The 12,630-nt window shown below is 45.5% G+C and overlaps 1 protein-coding gene across 1 annotated transcript; it reads right to left on the bottom strand.

The window, feature by feature from the left end:
- Positions 1-1,248: 1,248 nt before the first annotated feature.
- Positions 1,249-11,412, bottom strand: galm (galactose mutarotase). Its single transcript, XM_067236400.1, has 7 exons — positions 11,054-11,412; positions 10,649-10,803; positions 9,485-9,691; positions 8,789-8,870; positions 5,662-5,812; positions 5,286-5,460; positions 1,249-1,897 (listed from the first exon to the last, which is right to left on the bottom strand). The coding sequence occupies exons 1-7, from the start codon at positions 11,238-11,240 to the stop codon at positions 1,820-1,822; spliced, it is 1,035 nt and encodes a 344-aa protein (XP_067092501.1). The 5' UTR covers positions 11,241-11,412; the 3' UTR covers positions 1,249-1,819.
- Between the last annotated feature and the right edge of the window lie 1,218 nt (positions 11,413-12,630).

Below are 12,630 nucleotides of genomic sequence, written 5' to 3'. Positions count from 1 at the left end.
CTGCTGAGGGGGGAAATGGCTTATGCTACTGCTTGAAGGCAAGGATGTTCTGACAAATTACTGAAAAGAGATAACAGTCTGTGGTGCTTAAAGCAAAGTCATGAACACAATTTTATGAGGACTATATTTAAAAAGACAAGTTGGTTTTTACTAATTCCAGGAAAAACATTTGCCCTACCCAATGCAACTGATTTATATAAATATATAATCGGTACAATCTACCGACTGATTTGATGTTTGACAGTTGTTTAAACAACAGGTTTATAGACACAGGAAACAGGAGACCCAGAATGAATAGCACAGTCGCTGTCATTCATGTCCCCATGTTTCCTCATACAGCTCAAACATTTTCCCAAATGGTCCTTCATCACACCATCCTGTAAAGACTTCCCTCATTGCTATGATTATCTCTGTGCAGTGCATGTCTGAACCCAGCCTTGGAGTTCTTTCAGTGAAAACCCCAAACAACAACACAGTCACACATCACAGGTGTGGCACAAATTCGATAAGCAATTTATGCAGACTAGAAAGAAACCCACATGTAGTAATACATTTAGTTGTAACCCTGAAATTGTATGACTTCTATATTTGGTTGAGCTAGAAAATCACTTAGATCTTAACTTACCTGAGTCGGCAAGTAGCCAGACAGACAGACAGACAGACAGACAGACAAGTGGTCAGGCAGGAAGGCAGACAGGTACTGTAAGCAAGCAGGGTGGGCAGACAGGCAGACAGCAGTGTGTTAGCAGTGAGATTTGAGAAACTTGTTAGCATTCAGTGTTCCATCTCGCAGTAGCCAAGAATGAGACAAGAATGGCTTTGGGGCAGACTTCTGAAGTTTTCGTTTTTTGAAGGTTGGGCAAAAGAGAGTTCCTATGGCAACGACGGGTTTGACTGGGGAGGTCTCAAAGCAGGGCAGAATCCAGGTCACAACTGGCTCTGGCGAAGACAAACCCACAGCCAAAAATGACAGGACGTCATATGACAGGACATCTCTGGAAAATACCGTCAAATGTTGCAGAAAACCCTTAACATGCATCCAATATTATGTAAGTAAGTAAGTAAGACTTTATTTATATAGCACTTTTCATACAAGAATTGCAGCTCAAAGTGCTTACATAAAATGTAAAGCACAGGAATTTAAATACGGTCACAGTTCATCAATATGGTGTTTCATATGGATTCATAGTGCTCAGCTCTAGTTTCCATCCAGAACCCATGCAGAGGAAAACACACCGACACCTCAGAGATGCAAATAAGTTGTTTATTGAAATACAAATGCAAACAAATGAGGTGATTTCATAGCTGTTTTCATGGAGCTGCAGAAACTCTCCGAGTGCAGCAATCAAAGCAGCCGTCCAGTGAATGCTGATGAGAGGAAAAAACACAACAATTTCCCCAGAATGATGGAATGCTAGAACACACATAACCTGCGGGTCTGTGTGACCCAGACCATCTCAGAAACCTGACTGAGATGACAATCGTTATGGAAGCGGTGGTACAAAAAAAAAGCATGGTCACGGAAAAGACTGCAATGTGTAGAACTGAGAAAAGAAAGCCATGATGCTTGTGATTGGTCACTGATTTCTTCAGGAGCCAATGAAAATAAACAACCGAATTGAACATCAGATTCCTCCAGAATCATGCTGCATCTACTTCATGTACGTTATTGAATATTACAACCATTTCATCTTTCACTTGAGTGCCTTTATTTTCCCCGCGGAGCATGTCTGGGACGGGGTGGAGGTCCAGTATTCCGTGCCCGGTGCTGTGATTGGCTTCTCCACGCTGACCCCTCACCCCTGCGTCGTCATGGCCATCAGATCGTGGAGATGGTGAAGCGAGTCACATGTCTGTACTCCTCCCCTGGCCTCAGCAGAGTGTCCGGGAAGGACGTCTGTGCGGGCACACAAACACACACAGGTCAGAGAGCAAAGGCCACAACAAGAGGCCACATTCATTACCCCTCCCTGTGAACTTGTGTGTCTGATAATCTGGCACCTTGGTTAGTCCTGAGGGGCTGGGGGCGCGTGCTCCTTCCCCACCTCCCACCCACTAGCCAACCCACGGGGACCTGCAAGACGGCCAACACTGAAGTGATGCTTCCTCGCATTGAGGTTTAATGCTGGTAGAAGAGTAACTAGAGACAGATCCGCATGTCAGCACTGTCTTCAAGGGGGGACGGGGACGGGGGGGTGAGTTGGGTTTAGATCTGTTGAGTGTCTCTCTCTCTCTCTCTCTCTCTCTGCAAGGCTTTCGCGGAGGACCGTGGGAGGCTATGAGCTGGTTGCTACGATCGTGCAGCTGTGGAAGGATGTTGCTAGGAGGGAAAGCGGGGGATGTTGTTTGGCTGTGTCACTGACTGACAGCTGTCCGAGACGTCTACGCACTTGATCGAACACACACACACACACACACACACACACACACACACACACACACACACACACACACACACACACACACACACACACACACACACACACACACACTTGGCCATTGGGGTATAATCTAGGGTTTTCAATCACATGGACCTAACATGGTCATATTTAGGGAGCCAGTGTTCGAGTGTACACAACAGTTTACGGACTATATTTAAGAGATTAATAGAGTTCAAACACAAGTCGACAACTGGCATGTACAGAACTACAGCCTTCCCTCCTCTTTCAATCCTTCTACCCCCCATCTCCATCCATGCCCCCCTTCCTCCCTTTCCTGCCACCTAGCAGCCCCCCACACACACACACACAACTGTCCTCCTCCCCCAGTACATGGCCCGTGTCAGCGGTTTGATCTACATGCAAATGGTAGGGCTTCTCAATCTGTCATTTCCCTGTGCACTCTGTGTTCCAGAGCACAAACGTATGCAAATTGGTTGAGTCGCTCTCTGCCTGCCTGTCGCACTGACTAGCTGACTCTTTCCCTATCTCCTTTGCTCTCCTCTTTTCCCTCTCTTCCCACCTCTCGCTAAAACAAATACTCTCTCTCTCTCTCCTTCTCTTACCCTCCTTCCTGTCTTATTGCACAGCGGGAGCCAGTGTAGGAGTTAGCACTTGTGTTCTGAATGTGAGCCACGTCTGGGAGTCACAAAGGCCTATAATTACCTTCCTACCAGCTGCCATTAGCACAGCAGTAAGGCAGCACTAATGGTCAATACCGAGCTGTTAAACACCCGGCTGAAAGCACCCGGAACACACACTCTTTCTGTCCTGTGTCTTTCTGTCTGTCTGTCCTCACTTTCATCTTTTCATCTTTTAGCATGGTAGCATGACCCTGCTATGGGGCCCAGAACTGTGAGCTCTGGTGAGTGTGATGGGGAAAAGTAGAAAACGAATGCAGATATAATATAGCCAAATGGAGAGGATATGGAGAGGAGAGAGAGAGAAGAGGAGGAACAGTGGTTATGGAAATTGCCGTACCCAGCCCCCCCCATCACCCCCCATCCCCCCATCCTTATCTCCACTCCTGCCTCCAATCTCTCCGGGTGTGAATCCGAACGGACCGACACAGCAGAACGAGAGGATGATGGAGGGACGGGAGAGTGCAATTTCAAACAGATATGATGGAGATGGAAAGAGAGAAAACAGAGATGGAGAGAATGGGTGACGGAAGGGGGAAGGGAGTTAAAAGAGAGTGGAGGGTGGGTGAGGGCCAGAGAGAGAGGGAGAGAGAGGGGGACTGGGAGAGAGGGAATGAGTTAGGGTGAGGAAAAGGGAGGAGAGGAGTGTGTGTTCAGAGCTCAATAAATCTTCCATGGACTTGGTGACTGGGCTGTCCCATTATTCTAGGATTACTCAAACTACAATCGCCCCCGTAAATCCACACACACACACACACACACACACACACACACACACACACACACACACACACACACACACACACACACACACACACACACACACACACACACACACACACACACACACACACACACACACACACACACACACACACATCTGACCATGGGGGACACTTATGGGTGTGTGTGTGTGTGTGTGTGTGTCATCCAAATCTGTGTCATGCTCGCTAGATGCAAATCCATGACATCAGTACCTTCCATCACATTTTCTCAGGCTTTAGAGTAGATGAAAGCCAGAGTTTGAACCAGGCTAGAATACACCTCATAATACCTGATGGACTGCCGATGAGATGCTTTTCTGACTGTACTCACACTGAAGTAGTGGAAGAGACCAGGGGACACACGGGCCAGCTCTCTCTTTTAATCCACCGTTCTCTCCCCCTCTCCTCGCCTGTTCTCCACCCTCGGACCAGACCATTGATCGTACGCAGTTCCACTACTGTCAGTGGAATAACAAACTCTCTTCTGTTCAACCCAACTGGTGCTCTTAGAGGTATCGCCACTGAAAAAGGTTTACTATTAAAAGACTTTAATGCCATGCTGTGACTTATTTGTTCAGTTGAATAAATATAGTAGACAGTCCTACATGCATAAAGACATGGTTTTAGATGGTATAGGTAGCATAAGTATGTTTTTTTTACACAAAGATTTGAAATGTATACATTTTAACAATACTGAATTCATCAATATTCGATTTTTATTTTTACCAATTAATCTTCGATTGTAGTATTTCTAGTATAATATTTGAGATACATACATGTATGTGTATAAATACATCTATTTAAAATCCCCTTCACAGTTACCTGTTCCATTAAATAGACAGTGACCTTTTAGTTTGTTTGTATTTTATCTGCTGTTAAAGATTTGTCTTCTTTTTATGCTACTTGTTGACACACCAACGTCCCCCTCTGGGATTAATAAAGGATTTCTTATCTGATCTAATAATCTAATTATATCCCTCCGTGCATGTTCCATCTTCAGCATCATGAATCATTTAGTTAACAAAAACATGATTAACCTTTAACCCAGATTTTACAGGTGGAATCTGCCCAAAGAAAATATATCATTAAAACAATCAAAAATTCTATTGAAGATAAAGGATCAAGGAAAAGATTAATTTGGTGTGACAGTGTTGAAAAACAACAGTGTGTGTTTAATTGCATCTGTTTTTAAAATCCCCAAATGACAGTACTTAACAAAGCTTGCCAGGAATGCCATATGGGTCTGTAGTTGGGGGTTATTGATTTGGTTCCACCAAGCAAGCACATGGTCGATATATCTTACAGTCTACGGGGAGCCTTTGTGATTTGAGAGCACCTCCCAGAGTTTATATAGAAACCTTCAGATAAAAGCTTATGGAGGAGTGTGAAGCCCTCTGTGACATGCTTGTAAAAAGGGCTATAAAAATACAAATTTGATGTACCTTGTTGACAGCATCGGGCCAATTCTGGGTCTCTAGACAAAAGGCACTGTGTTTCCTGTAGGAGGCCCCACCCTTTCCCACCAATGACCCATCCAGGAAGTTGGCAGTGTAGAACTGGACACCTGGTTGGCTGGTGCTGACCTCCAGGACACGCCCACTCACAGGGTGACACACCCTATAGTGAGGAGACATGGAAAGAGAGAAGGCGGGGCTAAGATGGAGAGGAACAGAGAGAGCTACTTCCTCAATACTTTATCAGTGGAGGGATATTGGGTAACAGTACGACAGTGTGTCACAGCTTTGTAGGGTGTATGTGTTGCAGCGTGTTAGTGTGTGTGTGTGTGTGTTGCAGCGTGGTAAGGTGTGTGTGAGGGACCTGGCACATGGTCTTTCCACCGAAGGATTCCCAGGTGACGACAGGCAGAAGGTGTGGTCGAACCCAGGCCTTGGCAGATCCTTCAGCCGGGAGCCAATCAGAACAGGCCTCCGGAGGTCAAAGGGAGTGCGTTCTACTGGTCTGACCTCGCCTGTAGACACAAGGGATGTTAAGGGTTACAATCATTCAACCCCCCCGACACCCAACAACCGAAAATTATTGCCATGGCAACTCCTCAGGGGACTTTAGATACGAGGGATATCGTCTTCCTCATCTCTGTCTTGTCCCATAAACCTGTGACAGGAAGTGAGACAGGAAATGAAACCATAGATAGTAACGCAAAGGTTTTCACAACACGCAAACACAAATAGAGAGGGTGAATGTGACTGAACGCAAACAGACGCAACAAACACTAGTGTGAGAGAGAGAGAGAGAGAGAGAGAGAGAGAGAGAGAGAGAGAGAAAGCATGAGAGAGAGAGAGAGAGAGAGAGAGAGAGAGAGAGCATGAGAGAGAGAGAGAATCTAAATCCAAACAAATGAAGTTGAGGATGCAGCTGCCAGAGGCTCCTGGGATGAGTCTGGAGTCGGGGCAGGTGAGTCAGCAGCTAGTTAGAGGCAGCGGCAGGCCTGGGTGTCTGTAGTGTTGTTCCCAGTCCACCGTAGATTTTCACGGTCCTCATTAACAACTCTTCTTCTCCTACACTCTCTATATGAAAGATAGCCTCCAACCCAACACCATATGCCCCCCCCCCTTCAATTATCCAGGTCCAAATCTCTTGTATCCTACCAATAAACCTCCAGACCAAGTCCAAAATAAAAACAACAGTCTCACTCAGACTTCAACTTCACAGACCAAACCACTGAGGCTCCAAAAAGGTTCTATAAATAAACAATCATTAACTATTCTGTCTGCATCGTTAGGGGCTCCCATGGGGCCTGTTGGTAATTGAACAATAATGGATGCGTTTGTCTAGCCAACCAGAAACTAGCTACATAGCTGGCGCTAGGCTACCAATCGGTGGATGCCGGGGCTAATCTGAAGTGTGTTCATGATTAGTTTCAAACACGGCCACAACTTGACCTTATGCATGCGAGCCAGACAGGGTAACAGTTTTACCTTGGGCAGGGCAACACAGAAAGCGAGGAAGAGAGAGAGAAAGCGAGACTAGACTATAACAGAGGTAAGGACAGGAACACTATATATGCCAGATAGAGGAAGGCAGATAGAAACGATCCAGTCAAATCCACTGAGAGAAGGTGATGGGTAGAGACAGAAGAAGATGGTGATAGGATAGAGACAGAGGGAGAGAGGGAGGGAGTGGGAGGGAAGGTAGACGGAGATAAAGTGAACACAGAGAGACAGAGGATCAAGATAGACAGAGGGAGAATAATGGATGACGGCAAGAGGATCTGGCCGTCATCCATCTAGTTAGTCATCTCCACCCCCTACGATCTCTCTGAAGAGAGGAAGGGAGCGAAAGAGAGGTAGGAGAAGGCCCTCCTCATGAAGAACCTTAAACACTCTTAAAAGCCCTGATCATGAACTTGTACCCCAAACATCATACCAAACCTCTGTCTCCTGAAGGTCACCTGCATCTACATAATCCACATCAAAATGTCATGCCATTTGTAACAAGTCCAGACACATCGCAATGGTTGGGTCATGCCCCTCTCGACAGTTTCCTAGTGGCATATATAAACCAACAATATTAAGTCCTAATCCTTTATGAGCAACTATTCTTCTCAACAATATTTAGTATATAAATGAAGAATTAAATAATAATGGACCTAATAAATAAGAATAACCTATATAAGAATAACAATTGAAAATAACCTAAGTGGGCTAAAGATAAGAGGTGCTGCAATCAGCAACTTCTTATCTACAGTAGCGCAGGATGACTAGACTAGGAGATGAGGAGAATTCATGTCACCCCTACACACTTCACACCCCATTACCAAGACAGGGGAGAATCTCTCCTTCCAGTCATGTAAAGGGAACATGCCACTGTGGACGAACACCGAGCAGGCATTACTAATGGAGCGAAGCGTGATCCTTCGTTGGGTATTCTCTGGAATCACGTGATGTAATTGCGGCCGACAAATGGAGCAACCAACTACCCTTTTTCTAAAGGTTTACAAAGCAAAAAGAGAGGAACCTGCAGCTCCACCCAGCCTGCAGCGCTCTCTGAAGCATCCATCTATATTTACATTTACATTTTAGTCATATAGCAGATGCTCTTATCCAGAGCGACTTACAGTAAGTACAGGGACATTCCCCAGAGGAAAGTAGGGTGAAGTTCCTTGCCCAAGGACACAACGTCATTTGCACGGTCAGGAATCAAACCGGCAACCTTCAGATTACTAGCCTGATTCTCTAACCACTCAGCCACCTGACTCCCATTATATGATGATGATTAGGGCTGATAAGATGTTGTGTCATGTTCGCCGCACTTCCGCTAGTTAAGTAGAGTGAGCCCCACAGTGGGTGAAGCGACTTGGTGCTCTGGGGGAAAACTCAACAGGTTGATTACATTACATTTAGTCATTTAGCAGACGCTCTTATCCAGAGCGACTTACAGTAGGAACAGGGACATTCCCCCCGAAGCAAGTAGGGTGAAGTGCCTTGCCCAAGGACACAACGTCATTTTGCACAGCTGGGAATCGAACTGGCAACCTTCAGATTACTAGCCCGACTCCCTCACCACTCAGCCATCTGACTCCCTGAGGTTGATGAACTCAACATCATTTATAGGCCAAACCTTGAAACACACGAAGAGCAACAACAAAACTAAGCTTTGCCTGTTGCGTTCCAGCATAAAAAAAGGTCCACAAAAGTATTGTTTCCACAGTTGGAAAGCACATAAAAATCCCATAAAATCCACCTTGCCCCCCCCCCCCCGACCCATGCTTGAAGCCCTGTTATAATCACATACCAATCTTCCTCACAGTAATGTCTGATCTAACCAGATTAAAGTAAAAGAGGAAAAACAAAGTGCTCTGTCTGCAGGCCATATCAGATACAACTCTCACAAGAACAAAGTTTGTCTTTCAAAAGTATTCCAGCAAAACCCATTTATTGGGATTATGCTTCGTGTCTTTAGAGCAAATTGGCTTTTTATCTCTTACCGGTTGGGATCATGGTGTCGTCCACAGGTAGATAGGCTTGGGCAAAGATGGAGACTTCATGGTCGTAGATATCAGCTGAGCCCTGGAGACACAAACGAACGCACACACACACACACCATTAGTTCATGGCTGGGAGATAGGAGTATTGTTGCCGTGCCGATGGCTGCTATCAGACAAGGTTAGGCTGAAGAGCAGCTCAATCTCAGACAGCGTGCACATTCCTTTAGACACTGTCACCCAGCACACGTGCATGCTTCTGAAACCCCATCATTTAACCGTGACAGGACACACAGAGGGGGCTGCTTTATGACCATACACCAGGGCTGTGATGGATGCTCCCCATAGTGTAGTAGTGGAGCAGCTATTCTAACCGTGATGTGACGCATCAACACGGAATGTATAGGATTTGCGATACAATCAATAAGCAGCGGCTAGGTCAGCGGTAAATGTAAGTGAGTTCTCATCAGACATATCTGCACACAGCGGTACTATCCATACAGACACAGACAAACGCAGACAGACAGGACAGACATACAGGCAGGTAGACAGGCCTGTAAACAGACAGGCAGACAGGACAGACATACAGACAGGTAGACAGGCCTGTGAACAGACAGGCAGACAGGACAGACATCCAGGCAGGTAGACAGGCCTGTAAACAGACAGGACAGACACTCACAACCACCCCTGCCACCTCACCTGTCCAGCTAGGTTGAAGTACGAGTGGTTGGTGAGATTGATGGGTGTGGTTCGGGTGGAGCGGGCCTGGTACTGGGTGGTCAAGGTATCCCCCTCCAGGATGTAGGTTACCAAGACCTGGACCTCCCCAGGGTAACCCTGGTCCCCATCAGGGCTGGTGTGCGTGAGACGCACCCCACCCTCCACCCCCTCACTCCCCCACAGCACCTGGGTGGAGGGGGTCAAACGGTTCACTTAAAAAAATCGAAAAACTGAATCCTTCGGTTCTCATGCTACATGCACTGCACTGCACTGGCCCTTGTGATATATTTGGTGGCAATAAAAGAAGGACTTATTTGGCAGTAAATAGTCTGACTAACCTCACTTGACTGGCTAACTGTCTGTGAAATGTCTACCCATTAAACAGACATTTCCCTGTTAATGGGTAAAACAATCAATCCGATGTCTGATAATAGTGGCTGGCTTTAGTAAAGGCTGAGAGAGCTGCAATCAGGGAGAGTGCAACACTTAGTATAACAACTGTGTGCATGCATGTATGTGTTTGCAAAATAGTGAACCGTTCTCCAAGACTGAACCCTGCTGGAACCAAATATTACTGATCTTCTCTCAGACCAAACAATAGCATGTAAATGAATTGATGCTTGTTGACAGTACAAAAGAGCCTTTCATCCTCACAATCTTTATTTGTGTTGTCACTACCCTGCGTTTGCACCATTATAATTTTACCCCAGGGATTGGAATCACAGAAAACAATGTGTGTCTGTTGCCCAACACTGACTTCAAAAGGTAATAATGGCTTTCATAAAAGTCGTTGTGCAGTCAGAGAAAGAAACTCTAGGTCCACCCACACATACATCTCATCAGCGGGTCTGCTGGCCGGACTGTAGAGAGCTCTGTTTCTGTTTCTCTCTCTCTCTCTCTCTCTCTCTCATCTCTCTCTCTCTCTCTCTCTCTCTCTCTCTCTCTCTCTCTCTCTCTCTCTATTTTAGACTGACAGTTTAGCAGCAGCGGCGGACTGTCAGTGCTGTTATCAGCAAGACCATTAACCAAATACCAAAGTACAATAATACTTTAATTGGAGATGTAGGGAGGGGAGCGGGAGCATCCTGGGTGATCAGGACAGCACTCACTGTGTGAGTGTGTGTGTGCAATTAAGCGCATTACCTTATTAAATCCCTTCAGTCCTCCATGCAAGGCGTTGGGTCCATTGTTGATAGCGAGCTGATACTGTCTCCCCTCCACCACGAACCTCCCCCCGGCAATCCGATTAGCTACCCGACCCACCACGGCCCCAAAATACCGAGGATCTGTCACATAACCTGCAGAGAAAGGGCCCAAACATAGCAGCAAATCCCATTCTAAACCTGTTACAAGTATAAGTCTTGCGATTAAGTTAAACATCATTATTTTATCATATTATGTTTCAATGATAACGCTTTGTCAGGAAGTAGCCGTAGACTTGCAAATCCGAGGGCAGTTTGTCTGGTACTAGGCTAATAGCTACAGTAGCCTATATTGTGAGCAGATCTATAAACTTTTTATACGTAAAAGTAGAAATATTCAAGCTACCTTCCAAATGATCGTAGCCCAGAACAATGTCATCAACCTGACCGTTCTTTCCTTTACACTTTATAGATGTGATGATGCAGCCGAGATTGATGATTTCCACGGTGACGTTAGGCGACATGAGTATCCATTTCTCCACTCGACCTTCCCCCGGTATCTCACCGAACATCTCGTGTGTGACTTGTGTCATATTCCAACAATGTATCTCTGATATTTGCTAAAATGATAGGCTGCCCTGAAATACACCCGTTTGTGTTTTTTGTGTTTGTCCAAACCCTTAACAGTATTTTTTCAAGTATACAACATCCTCCTCACACAATACTTTAACAAGTGAAGTACTTATGGAAGGAAAGTCATAGTGACAAAGCGTGTACTTTGAACTCAAAAGCAGACGAGATGTTTACAAACATACCTCCGCGTGATACGAGGACGTCATCATTAAAGGACGTTTACGGGTACGCACGTTTTGTACTCAGGGGTAACTTGTCGAGGCGGATACAAGCTCGAAGGATAGCTCTAAAGACACTTTAACGCACACAGCCTAAATCAGGTTAGTTATAAATTGGGTCTGAACGAAACCCTACAGAATAACTGCTCTCAAAGAGCATTAGATATAGCTGCCCTGCCAATAATATGAGCTACCCACTCTGGACCAGTCACACAAAAACATTGTTTGCTGTTTCTATGCGCAACTAGAAGCAGCTGGCAATAATATTATTATGCAGTTAAATCAATCAATAATTGAGGAAATTGATTAATCTATTTCCCAGTATAACTGCCTCTGTGTAATGACTTCATCAATTATTGTTGTTGCTGTTTGTGTGTGTGTGTGTGCCTGCGTGTGTGTGCGTGTGTGTTGTTATAGGGGTCTCAGATGCCCTTGCCTGATGACCATTACAGCTGTGCATGTTCAGGGCAGCTGTGGCTCTGGCAGGATTCAATCCCATGGTCCAGTGCTTCCGCTTGATCTACATCCCCTGTTAGTCAGCCATGCCTGCAGCCGAGGGCAGAGGGCGAGGACATGGCGTCGCTCTCTTGGAGGCATCTCATTCCACAAGGTTGTTCCCTTTAATCTTCCATCTTTTACTTCTATTCATAGATCTGACAATACACGAAAGCTGTAATAGAGCACCTGTAAAAGCTGGGGGGAGACCTCTTATAATGTCTTCAGAGCAGTGTTTAAGCACAATAGGAAAGGAAGAGATATGCTATTTAAGATGAGCCCAATGTCACTCTAGGAGGAAAGCAGTAGAATTCTGCCCCCCCCCCGTTCTTTTCTCTCATCACCACAGAAGGAAAAGACACAGAGAGGAAATTGGTTCAGTGTTCAATTACGAGAGTTGTTATTTGAATTAGGTAGTGAACTGCTCAAATGGAACACCAGCCTATAAACATGTATCATTCCACTCCACTTGAAAGTTTTTCTAAGCAATAGAGAACAAGATAGAAAACGACAAAAAATACAACTACTATAGGAACCAAAACACTGCAAGAGAAAGTCCCTACAGAACAGAAAACTGTATCTAGCTATGGGCAGATTGCCAGATATGCCTCTGCCAGCAGATTCATTATTGAAAAAA

This window comes from Osmerus mordax, chromosome 5 (assembly GCF_038355195.1).
Source record: "Osmerus mordax isolate fOsmMor3 chromosome 5, fOsmMor3.pri, whole genome shotgun sequence".
In the NCBI taxonomy this organism is placed as follows: Eukaryota; Metazoa; Chordata; class Actinopteri; order Osmeriformes; family Osmeridae; genus Osmerus; species Osmerus mordax.
This window is presented reverse-complemented; position numbering and strand designations above follow the sequence as displayed.